The sequence below is a fragment of the Eurosta solidaginis genome, chromosome 4 (assembly GCF_040869045.1).
Source record: "Eurosta solidaginis isolate ZX-2024a chromosome 4, ASM4086904v1, whole genome shotgun sequence".
Classification (NCBI taxonomy): Eukaryota; Metazoa; Arthropoda; class Insecta; order Diptera; family Tephritidae; genus Eurosta; species Eurosta solidaginis.
The window spans coordinates 217780965-217805083 of record NC_090322.1 but is presented as its reverse complement, the minus strand read 5'-3'; the positions used below and the strand labels follow the sequence as shown (position 1 = coordinate 217805083).

Sequence of the window (24119 nt, the reverse complement as noted above, 5' to 3'; positions counted from 1 at the left end):
TAAATTTGAAAAATTGTATTTTGTTTTTGGAGTAGTAAGTAGAAAATTTTTCAGACAACTTGCCATAGCTGCGCAGATAGATCCATTTCGAAGGATGCTAAGCCTTAATCATCAGTACGCTTTAGGCATGCTGCGCTAACCATTTAGCTATACAGCGGTGGTTTGTTTGACTGGCAAATTTGCTACTTCTATTCCTTTTTACCAACTATATTTATTCAGTGTTGCGCCATCTGGTGCAAATCACTGATAATGCTGGATTTTTGTTTATTGTCAATTACTTTGTTTGACATTCCCAAATGCTCATGGTTTATTAACAATTGTGTTTGTTTGAGCTCGAATCGAACCTTGAATCGTTTATCAATAGGCCGATAAAAACAAAAACAATTGTTAATAAACCATGAGCACTTGGGAATGCCAAACAAAGTAATTGACAACAAAAATTCAGCATTATCAGTGATTTGCACCAGATAGCGCAACACTGAACAAATATAGTTGGTAAAAAGGAATAGAAGTAGCAAATTTGCCAGTCAAACAAACCACTGCTGTATAGCTAAATGGTTAGTGCAGCATGCCTAAAGCGTACTGATGATGAAGGCTTAGCACCCTTCGAAATGGATCTATCTGCGCAGCTATGGCAGGTTGTCTGAAAAATTGTCTTCTTACTATTCCAAAAACAAAATACAATTTTTCAAATTTAGAAAAATTAAAAAATAACAATAATTATCATTAGAAAAAAAAAATTATTGTTCTGGCCTTGAGCTCGAATCGAACTAGTTAATTTACAAAAAAATTTTCAATTTTATTTCTTTATCAATTTTTGTTTTTGCTTTGCATGGAATTCAAAAATACCACTTTTCACAAAATTAACTAGCTTTTAACTTTGTTATTTTACTGCTGAATTTAGAAAAATTTAGAAGCTAACTGAAGCACATTGGATTCTTAAGCAGTTCAACGAATTAGAAGTTTAAATAATCATGAAAGCAAAAAGAAAAAACTGAAAAAATAAGTAAGTTTTTATAAATTTATAATTGCGATATATAAAAGGGGCGTGGCACCTGCATAACTCTGAAGGTATTCATGCTAGAACATTGAAATTCAGTAAGGAGTTATTTGAGGTCAATCCCTAACACCACCAAGAAAATGTGGGGTGAGGGAGAAGGGGCGTGGCACCTCCCATGCGAATGCAATATATCATACCTTATATCTCTGGATGTAGTAATGGTAGGATAATAAAAATTGGTAAAGAGCTATATGACGTTAAGTCCTAACACCTCCAGTAAAATGTGGAATTGGGGAAAAGCAGGCGTGGCACCTTCCCTACAAGTGGGATTTTTGAGAACTATGGCTGCCGTACAAACTTAAGTTATTTTAACAGCTAAAGTTTAACTACAGACTTGAGTTTAGCTGTTTTTCCGTTTGGACGTTTACTAATCTGCCGCCGTAAAATTTTTTTGTTAATATCAGTCTGTCTACATCTTCTATATCTATATAAAATTCAAACAAACGATACTACTTATCAATCCATTGACACAGTCGTGGAAGAATCGCAAGCTGTGCATTGTCCGGTTGAGTTTCTTAACTCCTTGGAGTCACCAGGAAATCCTCCTCATCGATTGATCCTTAAAAAAGGGTCCATAATATTATGCTTTGTAATTTGGATCCTCCGCGCTTATGTAATGCGACAAAGCTTATCATCACAAAACTTCCATTGAAGCAATGATTTGATCGAGAAACTTCGAAAACAACAAAGTTTTCATACCGAGGATTCAATTAATACCGACAGATATGTCTTTAAATTTCAAACGCCTCAAATTTCCTATTAGGTTGGCTTTCGCAATGTTTATCAATAAAGCTCAAGGACAGTCATTAGCTGTAGTAGGAGTCAATCTTACCAACTCATGTTACACACATGGCCAATTATATGTAGCCTACTCCAGCGTTGGCTCATCAAAAAATCTTTTTATTTATACTCCAAATAATTTACAAAAAGTATTGTATATCCTATGGTTTCAGCAGTACCTAAATTCGCAAATATGCAATCTTAAAATAACTTTAAAATTTGTGTTATATTTTTTGCATATTTTTATAGAAAATTGGGGTGGAACGCACGGGAATAAGCTAGTAAATTTATAATTATAAAACATTAACAAATATAGGGATGATCACAGTCTTGATTTGGTAATTTGGCTTAACAGTTTTGAATATCAAAAAGTGGCAGTGAGGGTTAGGGTACATGTGTGATAATTGCCACGTGTTGCTTTGGTGAGCAATAATGGCCTTTTGCAACTTGCAAAGCTTTACCTTCACTCGTCAATATACTGCCGAAGCAGCAATATAATTTTTTAGTTATTACATATTCGTTTAAATGTAATATGTTTTTGTTAAAGAAAATATGTTTTGTGTAACGTAAAAAAATTGTATGTTTTGTCTATTCTAATAAACTTTCGTTTATTAAAATAAAATTACAAGATTGTAGAAATGTGCAATATTAAAATCAAATCTACTTAAAATCGATTATCATAGTCGTATGATATAACGTATATAACGGAGTTACTAAACGGTAAAATGAAATCAACTTAGAGATTATTATAATAAAGCATGTACATTCAATTTAAACATCAACTAGTTATTTCAATAATAAAAATGAATTAATACAGTACTACTTATAACATTAAACAAAATGCGCTGATATTTAATAAAGATTGTGAAATAGATTCAAAATAAATAAATATAAGAATAAATTTGCGTGATTGAATTTATACATTTAATATCAAATTTGAAATAGAGACATTAAACATTGTATAATGGAAGAAATGTATTACATGACATAACGGAGCTACGAAAGTGTAAAATGAACATTAATTGCGTGAACATTAAAAACAAAAGTTAAAAGAAATACATTAAATACTTTACAAAAAATTAGTAATCTATAGCCATCATCCGGTGGCAAAAATCCTGAGCCAGATAAATAATTTTGCGTGTAAATGCAACAACAACGATTTGAGCCAGATAAATCCGGATAGAAGTCTGGTTCAATTCAATGAGCCAGATAATTTGTTATTTATATCTTTTTAGTTTGGCAACGCTGCCTTTAATAAACCTACTTTTTCAAAAATATATGTCGCTGCTTAGCCTTTCGCCGTATGAGTTAAATGAAAAACAGCTGCGACATCTGCCTATCACATTTCACGTGTGCGAAAATTTCACGACATCTGCTTCTCAGGGATCCAGAGCATTCCCGTGAGCGGGAATATTTTGAATAAGGTGCCACGATTTTCCAAATTTTTTTTTTTCGAAGGGTGGCGGTGGTCCTAAAAATCACAAAATTATCATCCGCAACTCTAGGAAACTCTTAGTTTATGAAATATAAGCTTTTTAATTTCCAAATTTAGTAAAATTTCAACTTAAGTCCTGCACTTAAAATTGGGGTCGCACATGTCGATAGCGGTATCAAAAGACGCGTATTTGCATCAAGATTCAGAATCCGGAAGCAGAAACTATATTTTTTATCTCGTTTAAAAGTTATTCGCGGAAAACCCGTCGGTACTATTGTCGCTTTTTTCGTTGTTGTAATTAAACAAACGAAAACATGTGAAGGTGGTGTATAGTGGTGCCAGTTCCGCAACAAAATCTTTTTATCATGGTAGAACATTATAAGGTGGTGGCACGTCGACATAAAGGCAAACAAACATACCCTATCAATGTATTTTGGGCTTAAGTGCAGAATACATACATTTGTCAAATTAAAAAAATGTATATTATAATTTTCTACCATGATAAAAAGATATTGTTGCGGAGCTGGCAACACTATTCACCAGCTTCATAAGTTTTCGTTTGTTTAATTAGAACAACGAAAAAAGTAACAATAGTACCGACGGGTTTTCCGCGAATAACTTTTAAACAAGATAAAAAATATAGTTTCTGCTTTCGGATTCTGAATCTTGACGCAAATACGCGCCTTTTGATACCGCTATCGACATGTGCGCCCCAATTTTAAATGCAGGACTTAAGTTGAAATTTTACTAAATTTGGAAATTAAAAAGCTTATATTTCATAAACTAAGAACTTTCAGGAGCTGCGGATTCCATTTTGGTGATTTTTAGGACCCCCTCTACCCCTAAAAATCAACAAAAGTTTGAAAATCGTGGCACCTTATATAAAATCCAACGCCTTTCTTCTTTGTTCTGGCTTAACGAAATTTCAAAATTTCAACATAACTTTTAGCAAGACAAATAGTTACATGAGTAAAGTTTTTATTAAAAGTCATGAAAAATCCCTTCAAGCCAAGACTAAGATTGGTGCTCCTGAAAATCGTTACCGTCTCTACCATAAGGATATATGTAGCATACGACCTCAGAGCAATTCCCTTCATTCAATTTGTAATGTTTATAGGGCAGACGGAGTCGATACAGCCCTCGCCCTTCCTTATTTGTTGAAGTTAAAATAGACGTTTACCGAGTCTCGTTCTGTTCCCTATACTCATTTCTGCCCTTCCATTTTGGGAAGTGTACTTAAACTCTTATCAACTTTAACTGAAGTTTTAACTCGCACTGAAAGTCCTGTCCTTAAAATTGAACTGGTCCATTTAAACTAAGATGAGCAGTAAAATTTAAATAACATAAAAATTCATAGTGGCAAGGGTACGTTACGTTAACTTTAACTGTTGTTTGTTGTTTAAAATCGCACTGAAGAATTGGTCTCAAGAATTCATATCTATTTAGTTATAAATATACATACATTTAATTTTTCAATTTCAGCACAGGAGTTTGTTAGCGAAACTACAGTAAAAAATCACGAGAAAAAAATACACTTGCACCAAAGGCCGGACAGGAAAGAATGTCCTATATGCCATAAAAAAATTGACCCAACACATTTCAAAGGGCACATTAGAGATGTTCACCCCTCCGAGCGTAAATTCGTTTGTGATATTTGCGGTTGCTCATACAAAACGAGTACTTACTTAAAAGATCACAAAGCTTTGCATTTGGACCGAAAATTTCCATGTACTTTATGCCATAGAAATTTTGCACGGACTAATGACCTTAAAGCGCATATGCGATCTCATACTGGAGAACTGCCATATGCCTGTGATTTGTGTGGCAAAGGATTTGCAATTAAAGGACATCTCAATTATCATCTTCAAAAACATGCTGGTGTTAAACACAAATGTAAAGAATGTGGAAAGGAATTCAATCATATAGCACAATTACGGGTCCATTCCTACAAACATACAGGAATGCCATACAAATGTACTGTATGTAGTTACGCTTGCTCGAAACGTGATGTGTAAGTATTACATTTACAAATATGTGACCCGCCCTATGAAAAGGTGGCTTATGACTCAAAAAAGAAATTGTGAGAAACAGCTGTTAAAGATAAACAATGCATTTCTTCAATTTCTTAGAAGTTTTTCTTTTGCATTATGAACAGTCATGCCCAAAAGGCAATTAAAAAAGGCAAAAGAGCATAAATGTGATAAGTACGTGTGTGTATATTAAAAGCGATGTTTTTTTTTTCAATGCAAAGCACAAACCAGTTTCTGACCGAAAAAAAATCGTGTGAGTGCTCAGATTTAAAAGCAATGCTGAACGTGAAGGGCGTGTGTCGCTTGTGAATAATGTCTGTCGAAGAAGAATTTAGCGTGGTTTTTCAAACATATTTCTGTCAAAACGAAGAGAATGATGATGTTGGTATCAATTACGAGGACGAAGCTTAAGGTCGAATGGAAGTGGATGAAAATATCATCTTCAGAACACTTCTAAGCAAGTTAGGACTTTCTAGTTTTCACCACGTGAAAGAGCGTCTCAAAAACTATCGAAACCAGAAAAAAAGTGGAACATTTTTTTTGAGTCATAAGCCACCTTTTCATAGACCGGGTCACATATAATAGAGCTGAACTTTGGTTTTTTGTTTAGCTTTGGGCATGCTCTTCCCCAAACGGTTATTTGGGTGGGTGTGGTTTTGGCCACAACTATAAAACAAGTTTGAACTTTGCTCAAATTTTTACCTTTGACACGAGCGCTCTGTATTTACAGGCATACACATCTTAATCCTAACCAACGCTAAGGATAATCGATTTCATAATAAATCCACAACTCACCAAGAAACCTTGGTACTATCAACAAACAAATCCTTTAGCTTGTTCATGACTGACTGGAACATCTTTCGACTGCAAGTTGCAAAACGTCCAAGCTGAGAGTTTGTTTCCAAGTCTGCCTGTCTTAGGATTCAGCCATAAAACTTTTTTCAAAAACGCCGTATATTAGCTCAATTGAATATGCCGAGAAAAAGCGTGTTGGAAGGCATTGCTGAGATATCGTCAGCCGATTTATGATATAAAGAGTTATTCAATAAAGTGCTGAGAAAGAGTTTGTTTCAAAAGTTGCTGAGATGCGGGATTTTTGAAACTGCAGCTAAGATGTGATAATGTGCTTAGCAGCCCATATATCTGCGTGCCATACGAAAATAAGAGGCCCTGATAATATTTCTTAAAAAAAATAGCATTTACACTGGCTGACGGAAACTTCTATTTATCAAGAGGAATCTATACACGGCAAGGCGAATTCAGTACCAGGTGTTGTTATCCATGACGGAACCATATATAGTTCCGTTATGTTTTTATCCCAACATCTGGTTGCTTCTTCTTGATTATTTTCCATTCAACGCCTTTTAGATTTTGTTGAGCAAATTTCAAATTGAAAAAAAAAAAAACGGCGAAACGTTCTTCTTCACGGGTCAACAACAGTACCCCTCACCATGAATCCGACAACGAAACTGGTTTATTTGCATGACCACTCCATTAAATATCACATTTTCGCCCATCCATACTTTGTCTAATTCATCGTTTTTACATTATCCCATCCAATTTCGACGTCGATATTCCTCCGCAGATTTGGTAAAAATCTAGTTGAGGGGACGACTGCTAATACGCTACCAAAAATATGGATAGGGGTGTCAAAAGACGCGTATTGACCTCGACAACAATAATCCGAAGGCGGAAAAGAAAAATTTTACCTCTGTCCGGAGATCTTTGCAGGCGATTTTCATGTGGTTGTTGTAATGTTGTTTTACCCACAAAAAACCTGTGCGTAAAAGTGTTTTGCGCGGATATAGTTTTGGTCTCCACACCGGTGTTGCACCCATCCAGGGTAATTTTTTATAAGCGCGGCCGAATGCCGCCAATGCAGAAAGGTGTTCTGCGCAAAAATACTATGGATCCCACCTCCGGTTTCGGGGGAACCGCGGGTAATTTTTCGGTTTTTCGTAAATATTTTTGAACGAGTTAAAATTTTTATTTTTCCGTCTTCGGGTTATTAATACTGATGATGTTGTTGTTTTTGTTGTTGTTGTAGCAGTTTTTTGCCCCATTCAATTGGTGCGACCGATCACACATTGTCATCAATATCCTCTAACGGGAGTCCAAGGAAACTTGCTGTTTCAACAGGGGTGGACCATAATGAGAGGGGTGTTAGAGGCGTTGGTTCCACATTACAATTAATACTGATATCAAGACGCGTCGTTTGACACCTCTCTCGATATTTTTTGACGCGTATTAGCAGTCGACCCCTCAACTAGACTTTTACCTTTAATAACTATCAGACCATAGTTGTTCACAATTTAAAATAATATTTTATAAAAGTATAAATAAAAAATGTATTTTAAACCGTAGGTTGAGGAAGCATTTGTTGCGCGTACACGATATGACAATAACTCCCGAAGAATATTGTGCAATGTACAGAGCTAATACTGGCCGAGTCGCATATGTGGGAAATTTAGGATTGGAACCAGAAAATAAATAACATCATGACAATTATGCCTATAAGGGGGTCGATGAGGTGAGAGCTAACTATATCACATAAATCGAAGTTTTCAATAAAAATTGCAGAATCCATCCGAAAAAATGCAGGCCAGGCCAATGGTAAATCTAGTTTTTACTTCAAAATAAAATTTATTATTCTTCTAGAAAAATCAACTAAAACGTATTTATGTTGTAATTTTAATATCTCAATTTTTGAATTTTTTATAAACTTCTTTCTTAACTTAACTCAGTGTCAAGGCGAATTCAGTAGATACCAGGGTTGTTATCCCAACCGCTGATTCAAAGTGAATTCAGTACCAGGTGATGTTATCCCAACAGCTGATTGATTGCTTCTTCTTGATTATTTTCCATACAACGCCTTGTAGTTTAATATGTCAGTTAATCGAAATCAATTTCCTTTTGACTTGACATTCTTTTGCACGGCGAATTGGTCGAATTCGCTTTGCCACCACCTGGTACAGCTAGTAACTTCGGTATAAAATATAAGGAAAAAAAAACTTCAACCACATCAAAATTATCAATTTTTTTTTGGAGGGGTGTCAACTCCCGATCTGGATCTCCTGGAACTGCCAAACCGGTAAAGCGAAGCAATGCCACAAAAGTTCTGAGTAAATCCGGCCTTCGCATTCAATGGACGCTTTCAACGAACAGAGATATTGAGTTACAATTTTCTGAACGCACCGCTGAGTATTTTTGAAGCACTCAACTGAGATGATTTTACGTAAATTACTAAGCATAAACTTGTTTCCCTACATTCGCCCAACTGTTCGTTATGAATAAAATTTTTCCTGGTAGGTATTAGTCGAGAACAGGGGTCCACTGCTAATACACGACCAAAAATATCGAGAGAATTGTCAAAAGACGCGTATTGACCTCGACAACAATAATCCGAAGGCGGAAAAGAAAAATTTTAACTCCTTCAAAAGATATTAACGAAAAACCGAAAATTTACCCCGGGTCCTCCCATACATATTACTTTTGCGCACAACACCTTTCTGTGCTTATAAAAAATTACCCTTGGTGGACCGAATGGGGTGAGATCAAAATTAAATGCGTACACAATTTTTTTTTTCAGTGCACAACAACATTGCAACAAACCCCATGAAAATTGCCAACTTCAAGTGCAAATATCTCCGGACAGACAAAAATTTTCCGCCTTCGGATTATTGTTGTCGAAATCAATACGCGTATTTTGACACCTCTCGTGATATGTTTGGACGCGTATTAGCAGTCGACCCTTCTTCTAGATTTTTACCTTTTTCCTTTTAATGTTATAGTGAAGTGTGAATAATAAGCCCTTTTCCTTAAAATTTAATGATATTAATTTCATTTGGCAACTCGGCGTCCAGAGAACAAACTATCCCTGAACTGACGGAAACATGTTCACAAAGTATCGATGAAAATAGGGTTCGCTGGAAGCACCCAATGTGTTTATTTTGCATGACAGTAACATTGCTACATTCACGCCAGATGTTGGACCATAAGGAAAGGGGTGTTAGAGGCGTTGGTTCCACATTACAATTAAAGATATGGTTGGTGTCATGTGGGGACACATTGCAAGCGGGGCATACATTTTGTATGTCGGGGCTGATTCTGGATAGGTAAGAGTTTAACCTGTTACAGTATCCAGAACGAAGTTGAGCAAGAGTGACACGCGTTTCCCTTTAAGTAAAACCAATTAAAAATTTACCCTATATGAAGACAGAACTAAATTATTACACTTCTTGCTGTACAACTAGAAAAATAGCCTCAGTGTGCAAAAATTTTTTTGTGTTACACATTGTAATATCTATTTTTTTAATATAACCGATTAATTACACAAATTATTATAATTTTTCATTTATTAAACAGTTTTAAGAAGATATAGGCAATAAAATATTTTTGGCCGCCTAAAACTTGAAAATCTACCTATGTGCAACGATGGGACATCCTGAAAAAGAATGTACCGAGCTCTCTTCATAGTCTTTCAGCTAAACGCCAAATTTGACTACACAAGCATACGGAGATGTTACCGGCATTCTCAAGTACATCAACAAGTTCGTACATCAAAAAGTTCTGTCCTCAATTTGGTTCAAAATACTGACTACCATTAATGAAAGCAACGTGGTCCTCCAAGCTAGAGACGCCACCATAGATGGTGAGGTCCGACATCTAGATGCCTTATTATCTGATTTGAAGTTGATCAGGAAGCAATGGGAAACAATTTTAAACGAATGCAAAACAGTTGCTATTCAATTGAACATCTCGCCAAAGTTTCCGGACATTCGAAAGAGAAAACCCAAAAGACGTTCTGAAGATAATTTAAATGAGATGATTACGGAGTCTGATTTTAAAAACCATACATTCCCGATGATCGTTGATTCAGTAATCACTGGCATTACTGAACGATTTGCAGCTATGAGAAATTTGAGCGAAACGTTTTCCTTTTTTTGGCAATTTGAAGGCATAGATGAAACTACGGTTCGGGCGAGCGCAGCAAAATTTGTCGAAAAATACAAGTTGGACATTTCTCAAAGCTTAGAATGCGAAATAATTCACTTGAAACACATTTACGAAGCAAATTTTGATAAAGGTCTGTCACCATTGGAATTGCTAAATGCCATCTACATATGTTCAAAATCAGTATACGATTTTCCCCAACATTTGTGTTGCTTTAAGTATCTTTTGCACTATACCTGTCACTGTAGCTACTGCAGAACGTTCCTTCAGCGTCCTTTCAAGAATCAAAAACTTTCATAGATCTTGTTCATCTCAAGAGCGAGTTTCAGGACTTGCCACGCTTTGTGTTGAATCTGTTTTGGCAAGACAGTTAAATCTTGATATTATTATAAAAATTTTGCAGCGAAAAAAGCAAGTAAGGCCACTCTTTGATATCCGAACTTTCTATATTGAATAATTAAAATTTAAAATCATCATTAAACTTATCAGAAATGTATTAAAATGTTACCAAATAACTAGGAAAAGATTATTTGAAACAATATGTGGCTGTTAAAAGAGAATTTTATTTCTACGTTACAATAAAATAGTATACATAGTAAATATTCTGTGTTAATTTTATTGTCAGCTCTTAGTCCAAAAATCATTTAGTTGATGTGGCAAACATTTTGTTTGATGTAATCCATCAATAACACCGCGTTACACACATTCTGTCCTATGAACCAAATATACTTTTCTGGAAAGGGGAGAAAAAATAAAAATACACGTGTATCGGCGATTTTCGTGTACACGTCAAAATTTTTTTAATGTGTAAAGTATAAAGCTCTTAGTGTCCGTCTGTCCGCCTGTGTGAAAGATTTTGGATCGATTTTTAACCCTTTTCCCGTGATCCAATCGAGCTGAATTTTTGCAGGCAGGCTCGTGAAAATGTCTGTATCACGTCAAATTTTTTAAAAAATAGATTTTTATCAATTCTAGATTTTCCTGAATTAAAAAAAAAATTTGTTTTCACTTTTTTCGGCATAACTTGAAGGGACTCCAAATTTTTAAACTACTAAAGAGTTTCAAAAAAAAAAATGTTTTTCGACCCATCCTACTCCATATATTTGTAGTTTATCAATAGTAACTTTCTAACACTAAACTGTTTATGGCGGACAGACGGACACTACGAGGTTTATACTTTAAACACAAAAAAATTAAAATCGCCGATACACGTGTATTTTTATTTTTTCCTCCCCTTTCCGAAAAAGTATATTTGAATGGTAATCGCGAAAAACGTGGTAAGCGACACTTTTTCTAAAACTTGTTTTTTGGCAGATTTCCACCAATATTGATCTACTACTTAGCTGAAGCACCAAATTTCCCGAAATTATGTACCCTATAGCTGTAGAAATACAGTTAGAAATATTCAGTGAGTGGAAAAACGTTACAAGTGACACGCGAAATAATACGTACAACAATGTCGAAAATTATTGCTAAGTGTAATAGAGGATCAAAAAGAAAAAATAATAGTGATAATTGGAAAGATAATAAAAGAAAAAAGTTAAGAGATAGTGGAAAAAATTACGTAACAATAAAAAATCAAAATATACCCTGTAAAAACGCTCCAGAAGAGGTAACATGGAAAAACGTTGTAAGTGTACATCACTTCATTTCTGCTTTATTTATTTGATAAAACAGGTTTCTGATTGCCGATGTCTCTTTAGTTGCCAAAAATTTTGTTTAATTCAAATAAAACAACATTTTCATAAATTCTATGAAAAAATTATAATGAACAAACGGCATTTTTGGCCTCTTTAATCGAACTGAGCGAGCCTAAGAGAAGAAGATCTAAAACATTCACTAGTAAGCGCAACGTTACTATCAACTATTTTTTGTTAAACCAGAATGGAAGACAAGAGAGAGTTTGCATAAAAATGATTTGTCACACATTTCAGGTAAATGGGAATACGTTAGATTGGGTCGGACGGTTGGCTATATACTAGAGCGGATCGAAAACAAAAAAAAAATGTTTGATCCTTGAAGAAAAATACTACCGAAATCGTTTCTTAATTGTAACTTGGTTATTTGACCATTGATTTTTAAAATCGATATATCGTTATTTTTGGTATCGAGAAGCTCTATAATTACTTCTTATGTCCTTTTAAGCTCTGCAGTCGTGCTTCACAAGACAAAAATAATGACACAATTTTTTTGATCGATATTGTTTTATTTTTTCATTGCATCCACTTTAGATAACGGCACGCAGAATGGATATGCTGGTTGAAAAATTAAAAAATGGAATGGATATTAAAGACCAACGCGGAAAGCATGAGAACTGTCCTTATAAAATTATAGACGAAGAAAGGAGAAAAGTTATATATAAGTTAAGTATATATTAAGCTTTCCCAGCCAAGAAAGCCATTATAGTCGGTCTTCCTCGAGAAAGGATTACTTAAGCCCAGATTTGAGCATCTCAAAGATGTATGAGTTATTTAAAGCAAAATACCCCAATAGTACGATGCATTATACCACATTTAGACATATTTTTAATACGGAGCATAACTTACGATTTGGTTCTCCCAGAAGCGATAGTTATAAGGTTTGTGATAAGTTCTTCATTGAAATGATTGCATCTGTGAGTGATGAGCAACTAGAGAGAATAGAAAACCGCCAAATTACATCACGAGAAAGCAGAGAGGGCTTATGCCCAATTGAGACAAGATTCTAGCGCCGCCGCCAATTCTGATAGTGTTGTTGTTATTTGTGTCGATATGCAGCAAGTGATTTTGACGCCAAATCTTACTCATTCTGATGTTTATTATCAGCGTCAATACTCAAACTATAACTTCGCCGTACATTGTCTTCCACACAATAACGTTGATATGTATACTTGGCACGAAACAGTGGCAAAGAGAGGAGCTGCGGAAATCGCTTCATGTATTTCGAAACATATCACAAGAAACTACAATGTACTCAAACGAGGGCAACTTAGAAAATTAATAATTTGCTCGGATAGATGCGTTGGACAAAATAAAAACTGGACAATAATTTTCCTGTGTCACAGCTTTCTAGGAAAGTACTTCACTGAAGTCAATCAAAAATTTTTGACTTCTGGTCATAGCTTTCTTTCGTGTGATCGAGATTTTGCGCTTATTGAAAAAAAAAGAAAGCGTCACAACTTTATGTTCCAAACGATGTTTCGTGGCTAATTGAATCAGCGAGACCACCAAATCCGTTTATGGTACATGAGATGGCTCTAAATGATTTCAAAAATTTTGATGTTCTCAAGGAAATTTTTCGTAAAGACTTTACGTGCAAAATAACTGAAGCACGATAGATTCAGATTTCCGCTGATGAACCAAATATGCTTCGAATACGAAAAAATCACGGCATTGCAGAAATGTGGTCGTGCTACAATCTTAACCCCAAAAGAACAACAAATTTTACGTTGAAGCCTCTTGGAGGAGAGCTTATTAAATTAAGTGATGTAAAGAAAAAAGATATTCTTTGAATGGCAGCATATTTGCCGAATATTTATGCCGAGTTTTATAAATCTATCTGCGGTTAAATTTACATGGAAAATCTTACAACAGAAAAAAGTTCAAAGCCAAATTTTTTGTTATATTGTTAAGTTCTTTATATTACCATACATTGAAGAAGAAGAAAACAAAACAATGAAACAAAATTTCTTCAATATCCTCTTTATTTAAATGCGAAGTGCTTTCTCTTTTAAGGTGGAAAAACGTTGTAAATGCCATCATCCATGATGCTGTGCGTAGTGGAAAAACGTTGCAAGTGACATAGAGCAGTGAACATACAACGTTTTCCCACTGAAAAAATTTTGAAACAGTGAATTGAGATGTAATTCCAAAACAAAATTCAGCAATTTTTTGTATACAAGTTTTCGTTATCATATTTTTTGAACAAGCTTAAAAAAATAAAAAGAATAAACCATATTTTCCATAAAAAACGTTTTTTTGTTCTCCTGAAAATTTTTTATTTTGTCGCTTACCACGTTTTTCGCGATTACCATTCATTTGGTTCATAGGACAGAACCAAAGCTCGTTTTTGTAACGCAGTGTAATGATTCATGAATGAGACGTCATTAATTCAAGTTAATGAAATGTATTAGTGGATTTTTTATAGGGGGGCCCGTAAATTGTTTAGTGCCGGGCCCGGATTTTCTCTTTACGGCCCTGTGTAGGACAGTATTATTTGCTCCTACAATGCCTAGAAAATAATATCAAAAATACTTAAGAAATTTTTTTTTTCTAAATTTTATTAAATATTTTTCATTGCTATGTAATCCAGATTTCAGAGACTAAAAGCAGTCATATTTATTTTATACTGCGTTCTTGCTTTGGCCAGTTGATTAACTGCTTTCATATTTTGGATATTCCAAAGAAACAACAAATTGAAAACTGTTTTATCTTTTAATTAAAATTTTTATTGAATATTTTTTTAATTCATGAGTAAATAACCATCACATATGTATATATTAGAACACCCACAGAAATAAAGTGCTAATTTTCTTCGCTCCCCATGCATTTTCTGAAAGAATGGGGATAAAAAATAAGATCTGCAAAAAAAATCTGGCCATCTGTAGTGAAAAAATTCCATGAAAATTTGACCTAAAACCTAAAATTGCACTAAAAAATTGTACATCCCCCCTATTGCGAGTATTGATCGGAATAGAATCGACAATTTGTCGATTCCATTTTTTGCATTTAATATTATTACTATGCAAATTAATCGCCAAATCTTTGGAACATCATAAACAGTTATTTTATACAAGACAGATTTTGCTATTTTTTCAACTTTTCGATGTATATAGCATTTAGGAGAACTAATGACATAAGGACTTTTATTTAGATTGGAGTCAGGAGTAAATTGCCCATATAAATGTTGTACCTGCGAGTGTCCTTTCGAGGACTTTTAAAAGTCGAAGTTATTTTTTTATTTTTTTGTAATGGTCAAATAAAATACATGCAAAATAATGGATTAGATAAGCTATACACCGTTTGATAGGATATTAATCACAGTTTCATTTTACCAATGCATTTTAATTTTATTAACATTTTTGCAACGGTGGGATGGCTTAAAACTAAGTAAAAACGGTTTTTAAATTTCTAAGAACATACAGAATGAGATAATTCTGGGGCACAGTTATAATTTTATATGCTATGTTAAAGTAAAAGGTAAATATTAAGTAAAGAATCAAATTGAATAATAATATGAAAGTTTTGAAGTCTATAAAACAATATTAAATATTTTCTTTTGGACAGTTTTTGTTTAAATAATCTATACATTTTTTCTTTGATGTGTTTCGTGACAGCAAGAAAATGACACTGAACTGATCTTCAGGAGAAGAGTAGTTTATAGGAGACATTTCACTGCATACATTTTTAAAATTTAGTGACACTTTTAATCGCGCTGCTGCAAGTGATTTACGATGTTCTACTAGGAAATTGATTGCTTTTTGTTTTGTTTTTTTTTTTTTGTTTACTAAAATTTTTAGTGCATTTGCATGCGAAATATCGAACAGTTCTTCCAAAGAGTTTTTAAACTCTTTTATAGTCGCTAAACTACTATTTTTTTATTTTGTTATAGCTATTATATTTAGTAGGATACTTATTCCAATTCCGTCACGCCTTTTCACTGGAATTTCGAATGTTTCGTATAAATTGATTAGTCTTTCTGCCAAAAATAAAGCACTGTCTTTTGCACTTTTTCTTTTGTTTTTCATTAAATAACAAAATACACTTCTCTCTTCTGCTGGGAAGCGCATCTGCATTCAAGTATTTCTTTTTCTTTCCTATGTAGAACAATTTGTTTATTTTCTTATATTTACTTAGTTTCAAAGACTTAGCAATTAAGAGCACGCTTCTAGATTTGTTTCCCATTGTGCTGCCTTATCAGAGTTATTTTTATTATAAATTTCTTGGCCTAGAGCTCACAATTACAATGCACGTTTATTATAAATATATTTCCAAGTCCTTTGTGACAATTTAGTACCGGTTTACTGGCAAAAATAGCTTATTTAATAAATTATTTTTTAAGAATTCGTAAAAAAAAAATCTTTGACTTTTGAAAAGTCCTTAAAAGGACACTCGCCGGTAAAAATTTTATATGGGCAATTTACTCCTGACTCCAATCTAAATAAAAGTCCTTATGTCATTATTTCTCCTAAAATTACTGGTTTACGAGACATTAGCCAATAAAGACATATACAATTTTTAGTGCATTTTTAGCCTTTAGGTCAAATTTCCATGGAATTTTTTCATTACAGATGGCCAGATTTTTTACAGGTCTAATTTTTTATCCCCATTCTTTCAGAAAATGCGTGGGGAGCGAAATAATTTGATACTTTTGCAAATCCCATACATTCTGTGGGTGTTCTAGTATATATATATAATAAATAATAAAAATAGAAGAAAATTGAATAAAATATGTTTTTTATAAAATATACTGCTTTTTATAAAATATATATATACAGTTTTTTATAAAATCGACTCGTGTAAGCAGCCGTTGTAGTCCTTGGACGTTTATCTCAAACTCCGCGCATCAGTCTTATCACTAGACTCCATTTTGATAATTAAATATTAATAAGGGTTGATTAATTTTTTTTTGGTTTAATACAAAGTAATAATACTTCCTAAAAAGGGTTAGTATTTCATGACTTTTAATCAAAAAAGGAACTTAGAACCACATAAAGTACATGTGGGTTTACAACCACTTAAAACTTAATACACCGATTTGTAATTATATAGTTCATTTTAAATAAAAAATACCACTATTTATTTTCGTTAAAACTTAATTATAAAAATTATTTTATGGTACATCGCCAGAAAGTATACTTGCGTTTTCGTTTTTATAAAATGTTATATAATGCAAATTGTTTGATTATAATAATTTCAAAATTGAAATATAAAAAAAATAACAAGAACAATTCATTCAATTTCTACAAAGTAGTTTTATATAAAGTTGAACATAAATATAACTAATATTAATATCATAAATTAAAATAACATAACCCTACAGTAGAATTCAGTCTAATCGGTTTACAAATATTTGTTCATGACATACATATTAGGATTTTTAATGTTTCATTTTTCTCTTATGAAACATTTCGGTTTTTTTTAATTTTCATGAAATTATATACCAAAATTTATATGTACCTGGAATTTCCTGAAACTTTTTGAGTATGGAGTTTTGTAGTCATATCAATTTTAGTCTAAAAAAGTACACAAGTTTAAAGTCGCTCAAAATTTGCCTTGATTTTTTTTTTTCTAAATGGTGTTTCAGATGTTCTTCCATATAAAAAATACAAACTTGGTACGGAAGAAAATCTAAAACGGCAATCGGAAAAAATTTCAAAGATCAACGCAAGTTTTGAGATACTTAAAACTTGTACTTTATTATGCTGTTACGTCTTTAAAATATATGATTATGGGTGCACTTTTTAATTTTTCAAGGGAATGCGTAATACATAAGTAATAATTTAGGATTTAACCATTATTTAATTGGCCAGTAAGTTTCAAAATTTCAACTTCAGTAGACCAACAATAATGAGACAATGACGTTAAATAAAATAAAGTTAAGACCTGCGAAAAGCGGACCTTTCATGGGACTCATGGTGTCCAATATCAAATGTTTTAATCCAATATACATACTATTATTACTATAACAATTTTTGGAGATATACCCCGTCGCATATTTAAAGCTACACTCATATTGCAATGTTTAAACCATTTATATTGCTTCATTTTAATTTTAATATTTTTCTGATATAATTATAAATTAATTTGTGATTCATAATATAACTCTTCAGAAGGAGTACGAACGTAAGATATTGAAGTTATAATCCACTGATTACACGGATAACCGCTATCTGAAATTACCAATGACCAGTTTTAGAAAGTTTGCCCTTTAAAAATAATCCCTATAATTTAGAACGTAGATTAACACAGCTTTCAATATAGAATTATATCAGAAAAGTATTAAAATTAAAACGTAGTGATTTGAAATAAGCACCCTAACATTTTGTTGTTGTTGTTGTTGCGGCGATATGGTGTCTCCCCGAAGGCTTTGGGGAGTGTTATCGATGTGATGGTCCTTTGCCGGATACAGTTCCGGTACGCTCTGGTAACATCACCATTAAGGTGCTAGCCCGACCATCTCGGGAACGATTTATATGGCCACAATAAACCTTCAGGCCATCCCTCCCTCCCCACCCCCAAGTTCCATGAGGAGCTTGGGGTCGCCAGAGCCTCGTCTGTTAGTGAAACAGTATTCGCCGCGGATAGGTGAGGTTGACAATTGGGTTTGGAGAAGCTATATATTGAGCTGGCAACCTGAAAGGGTTGCGCTACACAGCCCCTTGAATCTGGTATTTTAGTCGCCTCTTACGACAGGCATACATACCGCGGGTATATTCTGACCCCTTAACCCGCTGGGTTGAAGCACCCTTACATCATAGCAGTTTGCGAAACGATGGACATTTCCAACTCATGGTTCTCTGCCAGATATTTCTTTTGCAGCTCATGAATTTCTTTACTTTGAGCCATTCGCAATGAATGCTCAGCCTTTAGGCATTCCACCTTAGTCTGCAGCTTTTGCTCCGTCTATTTAGCTTTTATCTGTGCCAGCTTCTTCCAGCTGGATTGCGACGTTTTGGTTTGTTGTTTTATTTTAAGTTTTTCGCTTTTCTCTTTTTTCAAGTCGGTAGTGTATACTTGGCCAACTTTCCGCATTCTTGGTCAAATGCTGCAAATTGAAATAAAGACAATAATTAAAGTAAAGGCTGATAAGGAAGTTCACAAGAGTCTCGTAGTGAGTTGCCTAAATATTGTTACGAATATTAGCAAAACTAAGGGGTGCTGCTATCTCTAAGCCGATGCTAAACAGTGATATCATGCACATCCATAGATTAATCATTATGTATCTACATAAACGAAACAATAATTGCGTCTACACATATGTTGCGGCGATATGGTGTCTCCCCGAAGGCTTTGGGGAGTGTTATCGATGTGATGGTTCTTTGCCGGATACAGTTCCGGTACGCTCTGGTAACATCACCATTAAGGTGCTAGCCCGACCATCTCGGGAACGATTTATATGGCCACAATAAACCTTCAGGCCATCCCTCCCTCCCCACCCCCAAGTTCCATGAGGAGCTTGGGGTCGCCAGAGTCTCGTCTGTTAGTGAAACAGTATTCGCCGCGGATAGGTGAGGTTGACAATTGGGTTTGGAGAAGCTATATATTGAGCTGGCAACCTGAAAGGCTTGCGCTACACAGCCCCTTGAATCTGGTATTTTAGTCGCCTCTTACGACAGGCATACATACCGCGGGTATATTCTGACCCCTTAACCCGCTGGGTTGAAGCACCCTTACATCATAGCAGTTTGCGAAACGATGGACATTTCCAACTCATGGTTCTCTGCCAGATATTTCTTTTGCAGCTCATGAATTTCTTTACTTTGAGCCATTCGCAATGAATGCTCAGCCTTTAGGCATTCCACCTTAGTCTGCAGCTTTTGCTCCGTCTATTTAGCTTTTATCTGTGCCAGCTTCTTCCAGCTGGATTGCGACGTTTTGGTTTGTTGTTTTATTTTAAGTTTTTCGCTTTTCTCTTTTTTCAAGTCGGTAGTGTATACTTGGCCCACTTTCCGCATTCTTGGTCAAATGCTGCAAATTGAAATAAAGATAATAATTAAAGTAAAGGCTGATAAGGAAGTTCACAAGAGTCTCGTAGTGAGTTGCCTAAATATTGTTACGAATATTAGCAAAACTAAGGGGTGCTGCTATCTCTAAGCCGATGCTAAACAGTGATATCATGCACATCCATAGATTAATCATTATGTATCTACATAAACGAAACAATAATTGCGTCTACACATATGTACCACGTACGTATACGAGCAGCTGAGAAGCAAGGCACAACTTCATGCATATATCTGAGATACTCCTGAAAGTATGCAATGAGAGAAGCTATAAAATCGTGCAATTTTAGTTACAGCTGAGAAATTTGAAAGCTCATGGACCACTAGTAGATTCTGGAAATGGAAGCGCCTAGAAGATGCGAACGTTGAAATCAGAGAGTATAAAAGGCAGCAAATGTAGAGGCGCTGGAATTCAGTTTGATTTGAGCTATCAAGCAGTTATTGATTAAGCACGCAATCTGTCGGGCAATAGTAGAGTTTCATTTGAGCTATCAATCAGTTTGGTTGTTAGCTAGTTGCAAAGTATAAGTGTTATTGTGAAGTACTTTAATAAAGGCCATTTTTCCATTATTCAATATTGGAGTTATTTATTTAACAGTTTAGTGATTCGAACTTAGCAGAAGGGCAAATAAAAGGATTTGCAAGTAAATTCGTTACAATATGTTTATAGACGTTACTTACAAAGATTTCTGGAGGGTCAACAGGCTGTGCTCCGAACACTCATTAGGTTCCTGACTCTCGTTAAGTTCCAGACACTCTTCAGACATCGGGTAATCTCTCGGCTCCTGCCCTTTTTTTATAAATGAAATTTCAAAACTGTTCATTCTGTAGTCGTATCGTAATTAGAGGGACTTCCACCAACTTGCTTTTCCGGAACAAATTCAACTTACTTTGCATTTGTCAGAAACGTTATGTTTTTCTGTACGCAATGTGCGTTAAAATTTTGTGGCTTCAGGGTATATTCCACGAGTATAAAGTTTTGTAGATTTTTACAAAATTAATCACAATAATCCAAAAACACTTCTATATCCAAAATTTGAGAAAAAACATATGTTCATAGCAGCCAACCTCAAGAAATAATCTTGGTGGTGCCACTTATTTCTTTCATTCATTTCAGGCTCATCTGAAAAAGAAAACAAGTCAATTGACACTTAAATAGCAATCCTCAATAAAATTTAAATGACACTTAATTTTTCATCTGAAATTGGGCTTAATAAGGCTGATAAAAGATCTTCAGGTTTAGCAATTGAATCTTATTTCGCCTTGCGCGTTGACATACAAAATTTCGGGAAGCACTGTTATAAACATTCTCAATATTCAAGAAAAATACTTGCTAACATATTTTGTCTCCTATTCTTTTAAAAAAAAAAAAAGTACCAAGGAGTGGGAAAATTATTTTACTTGCAAAGTGTGAAAGCACCCTCACCCAAACCAAATGTCGAAGTCTTCTTATGCTTTCCATGTTGCAAAAGTTGAAGATTGCCAATTTTATATCAAATGGTGCTAGTGTCGCTCGATCTTCCGTTGTCCATAAAAATACGTTGAATTTACCATCAAGCATAAGATTGTGTTAAACGCATTATAGCGCGGGCATCATTTCGAGCCAAAATTATGTGCCATGCGGACACCATCCTATGGATGGGAGTTTTAAGGTAAGGCCACATTAGGCTGCACTACGCAGCACTGCACTGTACTACAAAATATTCTTTGCATGTATTCTTATGAGGTAATTCACACCTAGCGTCAGCAGCACTGCGCGACCCGGCACAGCGCAGCAAATTTGATCAACTAGGCAAAAAATCCGCGTTGGGAAGTGTCGCGCAGTGCTGCTGCCGCTATGTGTGAATTGCCTCATAAGAATACATGCAAAGAATTTTGCACCATCTTTTTTCAATCTGGGCAAAAGAGTGTGGAACTCTCCTGCCTCACATCTTGAGGATGAGATGCCTTGGACCCATAGCCACGACCTTTTTCTTTTCCTTTCCTCTTCTTCGCACAAAAATGAAATAATTACAGCTTCAAAAACTGTGTCGTCCATTTTGCAAACAAAAATAAACACAAACTTTTGCCGCAATGTGTCGCTCGATTGCCACTCAATGTAAATTGCAAAAATATGTCGCTCTGTGAGGCGCCGCTGCTGCTACGTGTCGCGCAGCGTAATGTGCGCGTACCTTTACTGGTACTTGATAGCCGTTGCGAAATAAAAAATGTTATCGATACTATAGATCCATCGATGTTTTGACAGCTCTATTGTTTGACTTCGATTTAACTTGTAGAATTCTTTCAGCGTTTATTTACCAAATTATTGAACATAATGTACACTTTCATAGCATAGAAAATCGATCTTTGCAATAATGCAGTGCCGAGGTTGTATGCAAATCGTTCAAAACGTAACTGAAATGAGCTCGATTATTTCAAGGGACGGTAAAACATTATTTGACTACTTCAACGAATGTACACAGCTAAATGCATCAAAAATTGACACACTTCCTCAAGTGTTATGTTTAAAGTGTTCAAAATATCTAAAGATTTCATATAACTTTAGAATTAAAGCAGTTAGATGTGATAAGAAGCTGAAAGAACTTTCATTGCAAAATGTTGAACCTGCGCCTATAGAGAGCTCTACCGAACAATTTGTTATTGAGGTTTGTAATCTTTATAGCATTTGATTATAGTAGTAAACTCAATTTGTATCCTTTACTATGCACTAGGAACTCGAGGAATACAAAATTGATCCTCTATCCGTCTATGACAGTTTAGAAAAAAATGAAACTGAAACAATAAAGGCAGGCATCGATGAAGATTTATTTTGTATGATGGAAGGAGATGTGAAAACTGAGCTTTCTGTTGAAATATTGAATACTTCTGAAGCTTCCGAAGATGGTTTAACATATCCACCAATCTGGAGTTGTGATATTTGTAATATGGAATGTCCAACAATAAAAGACCTTAAAGATCATGTTATCGAATTCCATATGGGTAAGTTCAATCAAAAGCTGAATGCAATAAGTCTTGCACTGCGTATGTTTAAAACTCTGATAAATCGGATATACATTGAACGCTTTAATTATTTAATACCATCCGCAAATATTGCAAGACGTTTCTCCTTATATTCAAAAGATAGAAACGGTTTATAAAACCTGGAACATTACATGGTAATAATTTACAACATAGTCGAATGCTAATACGCATCCAAAAATATCGGAAGAGGTGATATTCGCGAAAAACCGAAAAAACCGAGTCCCTTTCAAACCGGTTGTGGCATTCATAGTATTTTTGCAGAGAAAACCTTTGCGTTGGCGGCTTTCGGAAGCTCTTATAAGAAATTACCCTGGCCGGTCCACTAATGTGGGATCAAATCTAAATGCGTGCAAAATCCCTTTGCACACAAAATTTGTCTCTGTGTACAGCAAAACTACAACAACGACGTTGGAAATTGTCAACTTAAATCGGATATATCTCCCGACAGAGTTAAAACTTCTTTTCCGCCTTCAGATTATCCCAATATTTTTGGACGCGTATTACCAGTCGAGCCCTGCTGGAAATAGAAGCTCTATAAGCATATTTTTTTGAGGGCTAACTCTTAAATGAGCGCTTGGTAGATCAAGAAAAATTTATTAGTCCATGACCACATTGCCTCCAGACATCACTTATTTTCAGAAGAACAAAATATGTATGTCGAACAAAATAATATAACTGTACTAGATGTGAATCGTTCCCGAGATGATCGGGCTAGCACCTTAATAAGCTTTGTTACTGGAGCGTACCGGATCCGTATCCGGCAAAGGACCATCACATCGATAACACTCCCCAAAGCCTTCGCGTAGCAACCTTATCACTACAACAACAACAACAACAACATGGGAATGAATACTCGTTCGCTGGGACAACCGAAATCGACAATAGTAACAATAAAGAAGGAAGATTTTTGATTGATTGGTCAATCAGAGCTGCAGAATATTGAAAAATTACTCGTAAAAAATCAACCCGTGGATTTCAGAGAAGGGCACGCTTTCGAAGAGGCGTCTAACCACGTTAGATCAAACTAGAAAAAAGAACTAAATAAAAAGAAAAGTTTACTTGCGGCTCACAATGAAAATTGATTACATTTTAAGAGTGTATAAAAGAAAAACTTATTAAGATAAGCAAAAACAAAAT

General features: G+C 34.7%; 1 protein-coding gene across 1 annotated transcript in view; it reads left to right on the top strand.

Annotated features, from left to right (window-relative positions):
• LOC137248776 (zinc finger protein 845-like) overlaps positions 1-24119 on the top strand; it is a 102039-nt gene that overhangs the window by 44662 nt on the left and 33258 nt on the right. The window contains exons 4-6 of the mRNA XM_067779678.1: positions 4758-5286; positions 22297-22606; positions 22673-22940. Of these exons, the coding sequence (XP_067635779.1) occupies positions 4758-5286; positions 22297-22606; positions 22673-22940 (1107 nt within the window). The remainder of the gene's footprint in view (positions 1-4757; positions 5287-22296; positions 22607-22672; positions 22941-24119) is intronic.